Source organism: Moschus berezovskii, chromosome 9, assembly GCF_049115385.1.
Source record: "Moschus berezovskii isolate FMDL1 chromosome 9, NW_MosBer_1.0, whole genome shotgun sequence".
In the NCBI taxonomy this organism is placed as follows: domain Eukaryota; kingdom Metazoa; phylum Chordata; class Mammalia; order Artiodactyla; family Moschidae; genus Moschus; species Moschus berezovskii.
The window spans coordinates 47,355,041-47,369,148 of NC_142468.1; the positions used below are offsets into that span (position 1 = coordinate 47,355,041).

At 35.1% G+C, this 14,108-nt stretch overlaps 1 protein-coding gene across 1 annotated transcript in view; it reads right to left on the reverse strand.

Moving 5' to 3' along the window:
* The window catches only part of WDR72 (WD repeat domain 72), a 212,117-nt gene that overhangs the window by 103,956 nt on the left and 94,053 nt on the right, over positions 1-14,108 (reverse strand). Inside the window, exon 14 of the mRNA XM_088840294.1 lies at positions 3,445-4,262. Coding sequence (XP_088696420.1) covers positions 3,445-4,262 — 818 coding nt within the window. The remainder of the gene's footprint in view (positions 1-3,444; positions 4,263-14,108) is intronic.

The following is a 14,108-nucleotide window of genomic DNA, read 5'->3' on the forward strand; positions in this document are numbered from 1 at the left end:
CCTGCCCCCAATCCCTCCCAGCATCAGAGTCTTTTCCAGTGAGTCAACTCTTCACATGACGTGGCCAAAGTATTGCAGTTTCAGCTGTAGCGTCAGTCCTTCCAGTGAACACCCAGGACTGATCTCCTTTAGGATGGACTGGTTGGATCTCCTTGCAGTCCAAGGGACTCTCAAGAGTCTTCTCCAACACCACAGTTCAAAAGCATCAATTCTTCGGTGATCAGCTTTCTTCACAGTCCAACTCTCACATCCATACATGACCACGGGAAAAACCATAGCCTTGACTAGATGGACCTTTGTTGGCAAAGTAATGTCTCTGCTTTTTAATATGCTATCTAGGTTGGTCATAACTTTCCTTCCAAGGAATAAGCCTCTTTGAATTTCATGGCTGCAATCAGCATCCTCAGTGATTTTGGAGCCCCCAAAAATAAAGTCTGACACTGTTTCCACTGTTTTTCCATCTATTTCCCATGAAGTGATGGGACCAGATGTCATGATCTTAATTTTCTGAATGTCGAGCTTCAAGCCAACCTTTTCACTCTCCTCTTTCACTTTCATCAAGAGGCTTTTGAGTTCCTCTTCACTTTCTGCCATAAGGGTGGTGTCATTTGCATATCTGAGGTTATTGATATTTCTCCCAGCAATCTTGATTCCAGCTTGTGCTTCTTCCAGCCCAGCATTCCTCATGATGTACTCTGCATAGAAGTTAAATAAGCAGGGTGACAATATACAACATTGACGTACTCCTTTTCCTATTTGGAACCAGTCTGTTGTTTCATGTCCAGTTCTAACTGTTGCTTGCTGACCTGCATACAGGTTTCTCAAGAGGCAGGTCAGGTGGTCTGGTATTCCCATCTTTTTCAGAATTTTCCACAGTTTATTGTGATCCTCACAGTCAAAGGCTTTGGCATAGTCAATGAAGCAGAAATAGATGTTTTTCTGGAACTCTCTTGCTTTTTCCATGATCCAGCAGATGTTAGCAATTAGATCTCTTGTGCCTATGTCTTTTCTAAAACCTGCTTGAACATCTGGAAGTTCACGGTTCACGTATTGCTGAAGCCTGGCTTGGAGAATTTTGAGCATGACTTCACTAGCATGTGAGATGAGTGCAATTGTGCGGTAGTTTGAGCATTCTTTGATATTGCCTTTCTTTGGGATTGGAATGAAGACTGACCTTTTCCAGTCCTGTGGCCACTGCTGAGTTTTCCAAATTTGCTGGCATATTGAGTGCAGCACTTTCACAGCATCATCTTTCAGGATTTGAAATAGCTCAATTGGAATTCCATCACCTCCACTAGCTTTGTTCGTAGTGATGCTTTCTAAGGCCCACTTGACTTCACATTCCAAGATGTCTGGCTCTAGGTCAGTGATCATGTTATCGTGATTATCTTGGTCATGAAGATCTTTTTTGTACAGTTCTTCTGTGTATTCTTGCCACCTCTTCTTAATATCTTCTGCTTCTGTTAGGTCCATACCATTTCTGTCCTTTATCGAGCCCATTTTGCATGGAATGTTCCCTTGCTATCTTTAATTTTCTTGAAGAGATCTCTTGTCTTTCCTTTTCTGTTGTTTTCCTCTATTTCTTTGCATTGATCGCTGAGGAAGGCTTTCTTATCTCTCCTTGCTATTCTTTGGAACTCTGCATTCAGATGCTTATATCTTTCCTTTTCTCCTTTGCTTTCGCTTCTCTTCTTTTCCTAGCTATTTGTAAGGCCTCCTCAGACAGCCATTTTGCTCTTCTGCATTTCTTTTCCATGGGGATGGTCTTGATCCCTGTTTCCTATAACAATGTCACGAACCTCTGTCCATAGTTCATCAGGCACTCTATCAGATCTAGTCCCTTAAATCTATTTCTCACTTCTGCTGTATATTCATAAGGGATTTGGTGTTATTTAATTTTCTTATTAATAAAAAGAAAAGTGAAAGAAGCCTAACTGAAATTAAAATGCACATATTATATATATATATGTTATAAACATGAAGTTATATATTATGTATAAATATAATGAACAGAAGAAAAAAACAGAGGAAATTGAAGTATAGGAATCATGGAAATTTACCAGTCTCTACTTTCTCATTATTATGGCCACCAAACAGAAAACGGAAAAACTCTATAGCATTGAAGCACTGAAATGGAAGGAAGCTTAACACTGAATCTATATAATCCATATGGACTTGCTACGAGACTGTAGGTTCACTGAAGGTAGGAACTCTATTATATAGTACCTGGCACAAATTTGTTGAAACGAGCTCTTAACCAAAGAATAGAAATGTCAAAGACTGTTTACTACCATGTAATGAGCAGTTCAAACAGTGCATCTTCTCCAAAGGCTTTCAGATGGTTTCATCTCACACTAATTATTCTCTTTCCTCTGATCATCTACAATACTTACCTATACTACAAATGTTTCTCCTTGTTCTTTTAAGTGTTTTCTACTTACTTCATATGCATTATCTTCATCATTTGAAAGAGTTCCTACCCAAATAAAAAATTTATTTATGTTTCCTCTGTAAGCTAGTGCTAAGGACATATTCATTAAGCACTTGGTGAATCAAATAAAACCTTCCAACATCAGACTATGAAAAACTATATTGACTTTTAGCATGGGAGAAGGTAAATACAGAGTCAAGGTTAGCAATCAGGCTGTGGAATTAGACTGACACCCAGCCTCAAATCAGCTTGCAAGGCTCTGAATTAATCCTGAGGTTGGTACTTTCTCTTCATAAGTCTCAATATCCTATCTATACATTAAGCAAAGTAATTGCACCTATACCCTAGCTTTGCTATGCACATGGAATGAAATCATGTGGCCAATGCAAGGGCTTACATGGTGACTAGTAGATATTAAACACCCCCAAAATAACTATTATTACTAAACCATACTTTCTATAAATGAATTGATAATAACTTCTTCTATATTAATATGCCAAAGTATAAATTAAATGGTGGGATTTGAGACATGAAATTTTCAAATTTTTCCTTTCCTAATGATATATGAAATATATCATCAGAGGCATTTACTTTAATGGTTTTTGTTCATAGTTAATTCACAGCAAGTATAATGGATTTCAAATGTGTGTGAATCTGTTTATCTATCTACCTATCTATTGAACCATTCAGCATTCAGTTCTGTGAATTTTATGGAACATATTATGAGAGCAATGGATATTTGTTGGATGAATAAATTTTAAAATACACAGATTTATTGTCCAAATTTTTTTCCAATCTCAAAGAATTAAATGGAAGATTTTCTTAAATGTGTTTTGAGCTAAAGGAGATGTTGCTTATTTACTCTTTCTTTCCTTCTTTCCTTCGTTCTTTTAAAGGAAAGAAGGAAGAAAGAAAAGAAGAAACAAGGGAGGCTAGAGAGCTAAATTTAGCAAATAATAATAATTTTTTAATATGCTAAATAAGAAAAGTCAAAATCTCTAGGTGTGTCTTACCTGTCCATTCCATATGTCAGTTCTAAGGGCATGTTAACTAACTTGTTAACTAAAAATAGTTTGCTCAATAAATAAACTATAGTGTTTGACTCTTGCAAAGAATCAGAATTATTTTCCAGTTCTTTTGGCATCCTGGAGTCATTTGGAAAAGTGGAAGTGTATTTATCTGACAAGTCCAAAACTTTTCTAGAAAATAAATTCACTTTTGAATAGTCTTTTTTCATTTCAGTATTGTATAAATCCCAACCTGGCAGCATCAATGAGAAGTGATCTTCATTTGTAGCAAGTCCTAAAGAAACAGGACCCTGAAGCTTTAAAATATTGAGATGCTTAATGCAGAGATTATCTAATTCTTTATCCACTCCCCATGGCAAAAGGCAAGATAGGAGCAATTTAGCTGTGTCTATTGTGAGGTTGACATCGACTTTTCTTGATTGCTTAGGGTGCATCTTTTTGAAGTTCTTTATTTTCTTCTGCTTTTTAATGCCATCATTTTCTTCTGATAATTTGATGGCGTTATCTCCTTGGGCTGGGCTTTCACCAGCAGGCTTGGCATGTACCTCCATAGAAAGAGGACCACAGACAGTTTTATTTCTTTTCAGTGTCAGTGTTGTCTTCTCTACTGTACTTTTGGCTCTTCTCAGAATCTCACTGCAGTAGAATGAATTGGAAGGGTCAACATCACAGATTGGAGTTGGCAGCAAAAGTTCAACGAGGCTTTCCAGATCAAAAAGAAGTATATGAAAGCCAATGTTACTCCATTTTGTCTTCACAAGCAAGACATGAAAAGGTCCCGAGAAAGATTTGGCATCAGCAACCTGAAGGAGATTTTAAAAATGTATGTCAAAGTTCTTATTTTTTAAGTGATTTTATTAAAGTTTCCATGATATTAAAATGGCATAAAAAGAAGTTATTAAGTAGAAGTACAACTAAAGGCAAGTCATTCAGTTTTTTGTCTTAGTTATAAATATTCCCCTCCAAATTAACATTCTATATTCTAATTATTTTGAAAACTTTTGTTTTTCTAAAACTTATTTTTTCCCCTAAAGAAATATGAATTAAGCCTAAAGAGTAAGATGGCATCAGGTTAACTTCCTTTCAGATACACTTATGTATCTTCTTATCACTGTAGCCATGAAAACATACAACAGAGGAACAGTACGTATGAAAATTAAGGATCAGATAAGTTAGAACACTTGCAAGAACGAGGAAGTCTTTTAACAAAATGGTTTCTCCAAATTTGTTTATAATATTTAATAATTATAAGTAATCTAAAATGTTAACTAGTATCAATTTTTTTTTAATTTTAAAGATTTGCTTTGTGGACTTGCACTTGTACTTTTTCTGAGATGATTTTGCCCTAAATACTGGCACAGTGGGCTCCCACAATTCAGTTTTGTTCCAGCTCATTTAAGAGGTCTTCCTTGAGCGCCCCATGTCCTTATCCTCTTCCTTGCATTTTTTCCTTCATAGTACTAATTATTGCCTTATATGAAATACTTGTTTACTGTATATTTTCCCAAATATCATTCACCTTCCACTCCTGCGGGAGCTTTGTGCATCCCTTTGTTCCCAATGCCAATAAAATAATGCCACTATACACTATTATTAAGGGCTTGATAAATGTTTGTTGAATAAACCATGAACAATGAAATCAAATATTTAAATGATGGTGTACAAATATATTTATTGGGGAAAATGTGTTCTATTGGACAGAAAAATTCCTTTTTGTTAAGCCATGTGTGTACAGATATATAGATAGTTTTAAAGATTTTTATAATACATAAATATATGTATGTATTAATAGAAACATATATGTGTATATAGTCACAAGGAACAGGGATAGTTACTAAAATGTTGACAACAGTCAATTGGGAAGAGGGGGTTAAAATGATGTTTATACTTTAGGGGTTTTGTTTGTTTTTCTGGTTTAGTTTTTTGAAACTTTTGTTGTGACTATATATTCAATTTAAAAATATAAAAAAAGAATATTTTAAAAGCCATTAAAATTTTTTAAAGTTAAAAACTAAAATGGGGACAAACTTAAATAGCACTTTTTTCTTTGCAAATGCAAAAGAATAATATACAGATTGAAAAATGGGCAATAACATCAATATCAATTAACATTGATATTAAATAACATCAATATCAATTGACATTGATTTTAAGTAACATTCAAATTAAAATATAAAAAATGCTTACCACCAATGGTAATCAAAAAGTAAAATTAGGATTAAAATATCATTCACTACCTATTAATTGAGCAAAAAGTCTGTCTTACATTATTTTATTTTATAATGTTTAATATGTACAAATAATGTATAAATCGTGCATTTAGTTTTATAAGATTATCAATGTCTTATACCAAGAAACATGGACAAACCTAATTTGCATCATTATTCATAATTGCCCCAAACTAGAAGCAACCTTCCCCAATGGCTCAGTGGGTAAAGAATCTGCCTGCAATGCAGAAGACAGGAGGCTTGGGTTTCATTCCTGGGTCAGCAAGAACCCCTGGAGAAGGAAATGGCAACCCACTCCAGTATTCTTGCCTGGAGACTCCCATGGACAGAGGAGCCTGGCGGGATACAGTATATGGGGTCATACAGAGTCAGGCATGATTGAAGGAGAATAAGCAAGCAAGGAAACAAACTAAGCTACAGGTCTATCAACAGTGGAATACAGACACTGTGATATATTCATGCAATGGGAACATATACAATGAACAATGAAAGAACTATAGACATTCAATAACATGTATAAAATGTATGAATCCACCTATATAATGTTGACCAAAGATGCCAGACACAAAATATTTAACTGCTAAATTAAAAAAAATAAAAATTAAAAAACAAACAAAGCAATAGGGTTTAAGGAAGCATTCATAGATAATAAATCTATAAGGATAGTGGTTATATTTGGAGAGTAGGGATGCCATAATTTCTGGAGTGCTAAGTATTTTATTACATGATGTAGTGATCATGCAGGTATGCACTTTGTGACTATTGAGTTGTACACTTTTGTCCTGTGTGCTCTTTATTTTTTCTATATGCATTATACATTTCTTTTCTTTTTCAGTTGCTCAGTCATGTCTGACTCTTTGCCACCCCATGGACTGTGGCCCACCAGGCTCCTCTCTCCATGGAATTCTCTAAGCAAAACTAATGGAGTGGGTAGCCATTCCCATCTCCAGATCTTCCCGACCCAGGGATCAAACCCAGGTCACCTGCATTGCAGGTAGATTCTTTACCATGTGAGCCACCTGGGAAGCCCATTATACATATAATTTTAAGCAAATAATGTAACTTAAATACTTAAATGTTACAATAATATCAACAATATGTCCCTATTTTGGTTAAAAAACTAGAACTTCCTCTGATTCTATACCCCTGCCTACTGTCAGAGGTAAACAGTATCTTCAATATCATATTTATGATCTGCTTTAATTCCTAACCTTAAATATCTATTCCTAATTGACCTATTTGATTTTGCACCATCTTAATTTTCATAAAAATATGATTATTCTATTTAGAATTTTCCACTATTTGCTTTATTTAGGCTGAATTTTATAATTGTGAGATTCATATTTTCTAATTACACCTGTAGTTCTTTCATTTTTACTGCTGTAAAGTATTATACTATATGATAACTGCAGTTTATTCACTTAAATGGATATTTAAATTATCTTCACAATTTACTATTACAAAAAGAAAAAAAAGGCACAGTAAATATTCTTCTGGTAAAGACTTTCTTCTGGTGCATATTTGTAAATGTTTCTGCTGCTGCTGCTGCTAAGTCACTTCAGTTGTGTCCGACTCTGTGTGACCCCATAGACGGAAGCCCACCAGACTCCCCTGTCCCTGGGATTCTCCAGGCAAGAACACTGGAGCGGGCTGCCATTTCCTTCTCCAATGTGTGAAAGTGAAAAGGGAAAGTGAAGTCGCTCAGTCGTATCCGACCCTCAGTGACCCCATAGACTGCAGCCTACCAGGCTCCTCCATCCATGGGATTTTCTAGGCAAGAGTACTGGAGTGGCTTGCCATTGCCTTCTCCAGTAAAAGTTTCTAGAGTGATGTTAATCATTTATAGTGTATGTATATATTCAGTTCTACTAGGTTTTTCCAAATTCTTCTCCTAAATAATTCTGTCAATTTATAAGTCTCAGTAGCACTGTGTAAAGAGTTTCCATGTTCTACATCCTTACTAACACAGGGTCTCATTTTTGTCAATATGGGGATATAAGTTGTTATTTCTTCTTGTTTTAATTTTTATTTTTTAATTATTACCATTAACTATCATTGCAATATGTCATTGGCCTTTCACATCTGTTCTATAAAGTGTCTACCTATGGCTTCTATAAACTTTCTTTTGCCTTTTATTGACTCTCAGGTTTATATGTTCATTCTGGTAGTAACCTGTTGGCTATTTGGTCCAAATCAGTCAGACAGTCAGTTCAGTCGCTCAGTCGTGTCCAACTCTTTGTGACCCCGTAAACCACAGCATGCCAGGCCTCCCTGTCCATCACCAACTCCCGGAGTCCACCCAAACCCATGTCCATTGAGTCAGTGATGCAATTCAACCATCTCATCCTCTGTCCTCCCCTTCTCTTCCTGCCCTCAATCTTTCCCAGCATCAGGGTCTTTTCAAATGAGTCAGCTCTCCGCATCATGTGGCCAAAGTATTGGAGCTTCAGCCTCAACATCTGTCCTTCCAATGAACACCCAGGACTGATCTCCTTTATGATGGACTGGTTGGATCTCCTTGCAGTCCAAGGGACTCTCAAGAGTCTTCTCCAACACCACAGTTCAAAAGCATCAATTCTTCGGTGCTCAGCTTTCTTTATAGTCCAACTCTCACATGACCACTGGAAAAACCATAGCCCTTTTTCTCTATTTGTGGCTTATCATTTCACTATTTTAAATAATGTTTTCAGATGAATATTGAGTTCTTATTTTAATACTATCAAATTTGTGAAATATTTACTTTAAAAATTATATTTTGGGGGTGTTCTTTAAAAAAAAAGATGAAAACTTCCCCTATCCAGAGAATATAAAATTATTTACCTATTTTCCCTCAAATTTAAAGTTGCACAGAACTTTTAAATTCTTTAATACTTTTCTCTTTCATATTTGTGTTTTATTTGCAATTGGAAATGATTTTCATGTTTTTTAAAATTTTGACATCCAATTATTTCAATATTATTTGTGAATTTGTCTTTTTCTCACTGATCTCTATTTCCTGGGACATTAAGCAATTTATCTATGACTGCACAATACTCCACTGTATAATAGATTTACAAAAAGACTTTAAGAGCTGATTGGGTAATTTCTTCTATCCTGTTCTTCCTATGGTCTTCTATTCTTTCAAACTCCAAATTATATCTCCCACTTATTTAGACAGTGCTTAATTTCCTTTGATAGTTTTATAACTGTTCAAAATGATGTTTATATTTTTCAATTACAATTTTTAAATGTTCCATAACACCTATAACTATTGGTTCCTTTTAATTTCTGATATTATTTTTGTTGATTTTGTTTCTTTCTTGCTAGAAGTTTGTCCATTTTAATTTTTTTTCCCCAGGGAATCAACTTTGAATTTGTTGAAACTCTCAGTGAAATAATGTTTTTCTCAGGATATAGTTTCATGGAGTATACTATTTAAATTTATTTTCTCACAGCATTTTAAGGCATTATTCTGCAGTCTTCTGGCTTCCTTTGATGCTGTTGAGATGTCATATAGGCAGTTGATATAGTCTGTCACTCTATCTGGCCTTTCTCTCTGCTGCTTTTCAGATCTTATTATTGTCTTTAATATTCTGTGTAGAAACACAGAATCACTGTGATTCTTCTGGTGTGGATGTTTTGCCCCAGTCTTACCTTGTATCTGAATATTCCTATCTTCTGTTAATTTTGTGAAGTTCTCAGATTTGTCTTTTTGAATATTTTCTCTCTCTGTCCCTTATGAAACTCTGATTAGTTACTAATATTTGTCACTCAATCCCCTTTCATGTTTTTTGTCTCTCTGTCTCTCTGCCACATGCTGGGCAGTGACTTAAGAACTTCCCTTCTGATCAGCCAGTTTTCTTCTCACCTGTCTCTACTGTGCCATTTAATTTACCCACTGAGTTTCTAATTTTGATTTTTACCTTTTTCATTTCTACAAGTTTTATTCAACAAATTCGTCATTTTATAGTCTGTTAGTTCTTCCTTATGTTTCTAAACCCTTTATTTTTTTAAACATATTTATTTTGTTTGCATGTTGTATCTATAATTACAATTTTTAAGATCTGTGAATATGACTCTTATTTTGTTGATGCTTTCCTATTTAATTATGTGTTTTGTAACTATGTGTATGTGTGAAACATTATCAGTGAGAATCCTTTGAGACGTGGGTAAAAGATACATTCTAGAGAGGAGAATGTGTTTTTGTGTTTTTGACTGCCAGGTACTCAGAGGTACCACTAGTGGGCCCCTATTTAAATTAAAATGTCAGTTTAAGATTTTTTTCATTCCTTGCAATGTGAATCCTAACTCTGAACCTGTGTGAAGTTCAGCTTATGGTTATCAATTCTCAGGCAAAACTGCTTTCCCCCATCCATCTTGGCTAAACCCAACAAAGAAATATATTGTCTTCTTTCGTGGAATAGATTTTTTTTTTTTTTTTTTACTGCACATACAGCTCTAAGAGAATAATGAACTTGTGCAAAGGTCTCTAATGCAAATTCCATCAATATACTGGACCTGGACACTCCCTTTAATTACCTATAGAGTGGTTAAAATCTAAGCTGAGAGACACCAGAAATTAGCAGATGTCTTTCAGCTTTCCCTCTATCTGTCTAGACGTGTGATTTCACCTTGTTTTTTCACCTCGAAGAGTTTCCTTAAATTTCATTTTAACCAAGCTATGTATTATTTTTAAGGATTAATTGTAAAATATTTTATCCACTATTTTTAGAGAATTAATCAGTACTGATGTACAGGCTGCTGCTGCTGCTGCTGCTAAGTCACTTCAGTCGTGTCTGACTCTGTGTGACCCCATAGACGGAAGCCCACCAGTCTCTCCCGTCCCTGGGATTCTCCAGGCAAGAACACTGGAGTGGGTTGCCATTTCCACAAATAGATAGAAAAAGGGTTTGTAAAAAGTACTAAAAGTTAAAATATTCAGCTTCAATAATGGAACAAAAAAAGGGCACTCTCACACACTATATGATGTATGTAAGCTGGTATCTCTTTCATGGAAGAGAGTGAGCAAAATGTATCAACAACCTTAAATTATTATACACCCTTGGATGCAGAATTTCTTTTAAAAATAAACTATCCTAAGGGGAAAAGCACAAAGATGTACAAAATTATATGAAAAAAATGTTCATTGTAGAATTTTCTATATTAATAAGCTGAAAATAACTTAAACATCCCATAATAGAGATTTGGCTAAAACATGATGGTATATGCACACATTAAAACATTACATAGATATTAAAAAGAGTTTGTTGTACAATGTAAAATGTCACAGCAAGAAATTCACATATATTATTGACATAAAATATCTATATCTGAAAAGTACAATTTGATTTACAAAATTGCAGAGATTTCTTATGTCTCCTATTTTTAAAACTCCTACAAAAATTTATATTTTACTATAGTAAACAAAAGCTCTTTTAAAAAAAGCAATATAAATTGCCAAAGAAAATATTAATAATAAATTTTTCAATATATGCTTCCACCAAAAAAGTGCATTAATCAACTTAAAGCTAAGTTGATTTTAAAGCTAAGAAAACCAACTCAACATAAATGATCAAAGGTCAATATTATAGATATATACAGAACTCACAAAAATTAATGAGCAAAATACTCATCTCAGGAGAAAAAAAGTGATAAAAAAAGATAAAAACATCACAGAGGGAAATACTTTTTAAACAACTTGTCTCAAAATAAAGCAAATAAGTGTCAAATTTCATATACTATACTGGTTTCAATCCCTTCAATTAAAGTTTTCACAAATTTGTAACAAACAGAAAACAGAGTATCCCAAACTGTTGAGTGCTCATTTCAAGCTGAACTTTGGTAAGATCTAGATGTCCTTCAGTTTAGTTACTCAGCCGTGTCTGATCTTTTGTGACCCCATGAGTCACAGCACGCCAGGTCTCCCTGTCCATCACCAACTCCCGGAGTTCACTCAAATTCATGTCCATCGAGTCGGTGATGCCATCCAGCCATCTCATTCTCTGTCGTCCCCTTCTCCTCCTGCCCCCAATCCCTCCCAGCATCAGTCTTTTCCAGTGAGTCAACTCTTCGCTTTTTTCAAAAACATTGTGGTAATATCTTAAAAATATTCAGTATCATCTCCCCTAATTGAGATGCTACTTCATGTTCCTGAAGGGTACCATTAAAAGTTCCATCTTTTGGGCTTATCCCTGGTTTTCTTTCATTCAGCAGTCACTCAGGAGGTCCTTGTTGAACGCCTACTGAATAGAACTTGGTGTGAGGTGTTATCTACCCAATACAGAGCAAGACCCAGCATCTCCACGGATGCAGCTCACATTCTTTACCCGCAGAGGGGAGAGAGATACATGCCAAGCAATACCACATGGCTTGGATAAGGGAAGAATAAAGAAAAAATATAGGAAACTATAAAGGGCTGAAAAAGACACCTCAGCCTGAAGAATACCAGTAGGAGTCTCAGCAGAAGCGACACCAAACTGAGACATGAAAGATTAAGGAGAAATGAACTGAACACAAGTGGGAGGCCAAGTATTTCAGGCAAAAGGAAGAGAATGAGAAACCCCCTAGGGTGATGGCTGAAAGAAGAATGAGAAAGTGTGCAGGGAGTATGCAGTGTGAAGGTTTTCGTTTGGCTCCAGAGTAGAATATGGGAATGCAGAATGAGCCCGACAGGACAGGAGCCAGATTACACTGAAGCCCTGCAAGCTCTGTTGAGTTTCAAATTTATTCAAAGAACACTTATGACCCCTGAAGGGGTATAAAGCAAGGAAGTCACCTATTCACAAACTATAGTCATGGTTTCTTTTGAATTAGGGGTAATGAAGTAGGCTGAAGACAGGGTTCTGTCCTTGTGTACACTTCTACTTCCCCAAAGCTGTAATCTTCTCTGGTCACAACATCTAGACTTCTTCAATTACTGTTACAGTCAAAATCATAGCAATGATTCTGGCAATATTTTGTGACCCATGCTGCCACACCAGGCCCATTACACTGCTGTAAACAAAAATCCTAAATTTCTGTCCCTGAATATGATCACCTTAAGTCTCAAGAGCAACTGGATACTTTATAGTATTTTTAAATCATAAATGTTATTCCAAATTTATTTAGCATGCAAAAAAGTTGATTTCCATTTGAAAATAAGTCCATTGGATGATATATAAACCACTGCTATATTTGAATGTACTAAAATGATTACATATCATAATTATAGCCTATCATCATTGTTTGAATATTTTAAAATCTTCGAAGAAATAATGAGTATATTTTTAAAGTCATGTCACCAAAGTACTAATTTTGGGGGCATAAGTAATGCAGAATGATAATGAATACCTATAACAGTAATTCCTGAGCTTTAATTATATCATAAATTGGGCATATACAATATTTAGTAATGTGTAGTAAAGGTAATGGTATTTCTTAAACTTCTGTATATTTATGTTACCTATACAAAATATATTCCTCAGACAAGAATTCTATTAACAGTAACAGTAAATCATGACTGAATGATGTTGTATAAAAATGTAAATATTTAGAATGATAAAGCATATGTAAATACCATTACAACAGGAGTGTTTCGAAACATTTACCCATCTTGTTATAATAAAAAGTCTAGAACAAGTAATCAAATACAAAAGTATTTAATTCAGTCTAAGTCACTGCAAGGTGAGGGCTAAATACAAATTTTAAGTTATTAGTTCACACATTATTTATAGAATGCTCTCTGATTGCTTGGCAGTAATTTCTCAAATTGTGCTGTCCAGGCTTTGCAAGCATAAGAAGGTGCTGGTATTTTCCCCAAGATCACATCACATTTAGTCTTACTCTCTGAAGTTCAGGTTGAGGCAAGAGAGGAGGTGTGGTTTACAATCAGGACAGCAAGAGGGTGGCACTCAAGGACAATGGTCCATTCCAACCTCTGAACTTTGTGAGGCAGTGGAGTAAAATGGTAGTGGTATATCTACATGTGAATGCTCTAAACAGCAGGTGGGGAGAAGATAGAGGCACAGCGGGCTGAGCTCTTTGTCTGAAGTACACAGATTTGGGGAAAAGCTACTGAGTCAGAAAGTCTGCAAGTAGAATCCCAGATGGCCAGCGGACAAAAATTATTCTTCTACAAGCAGCAAGAACTCAGAATAAATGACAAGTAAAACTGAAGTCAACAACACAAAATTCAAACCCTTAACAACGCAGTGTACATAGAAAAAAGAAAACAAAGAAAAAGAAAAAACCCAAAAGTCTGGAGGGGTGTGAAGGTATAAATCTAACATCTTTATTAATAAAAGTCCATTTATTTTTTTCTTCATCCTACTGTGTTCAGCTTGTGCCTTTTCCTTTTCTGTCTGAGTCAGAAAGACAAAATTGTTAAACAAGGCTGTTTTTACACCCTGTCTTTGAAGGCAAAAATGCACTGTCTAACAACATGTTCTGATAAAACTTTTTCCT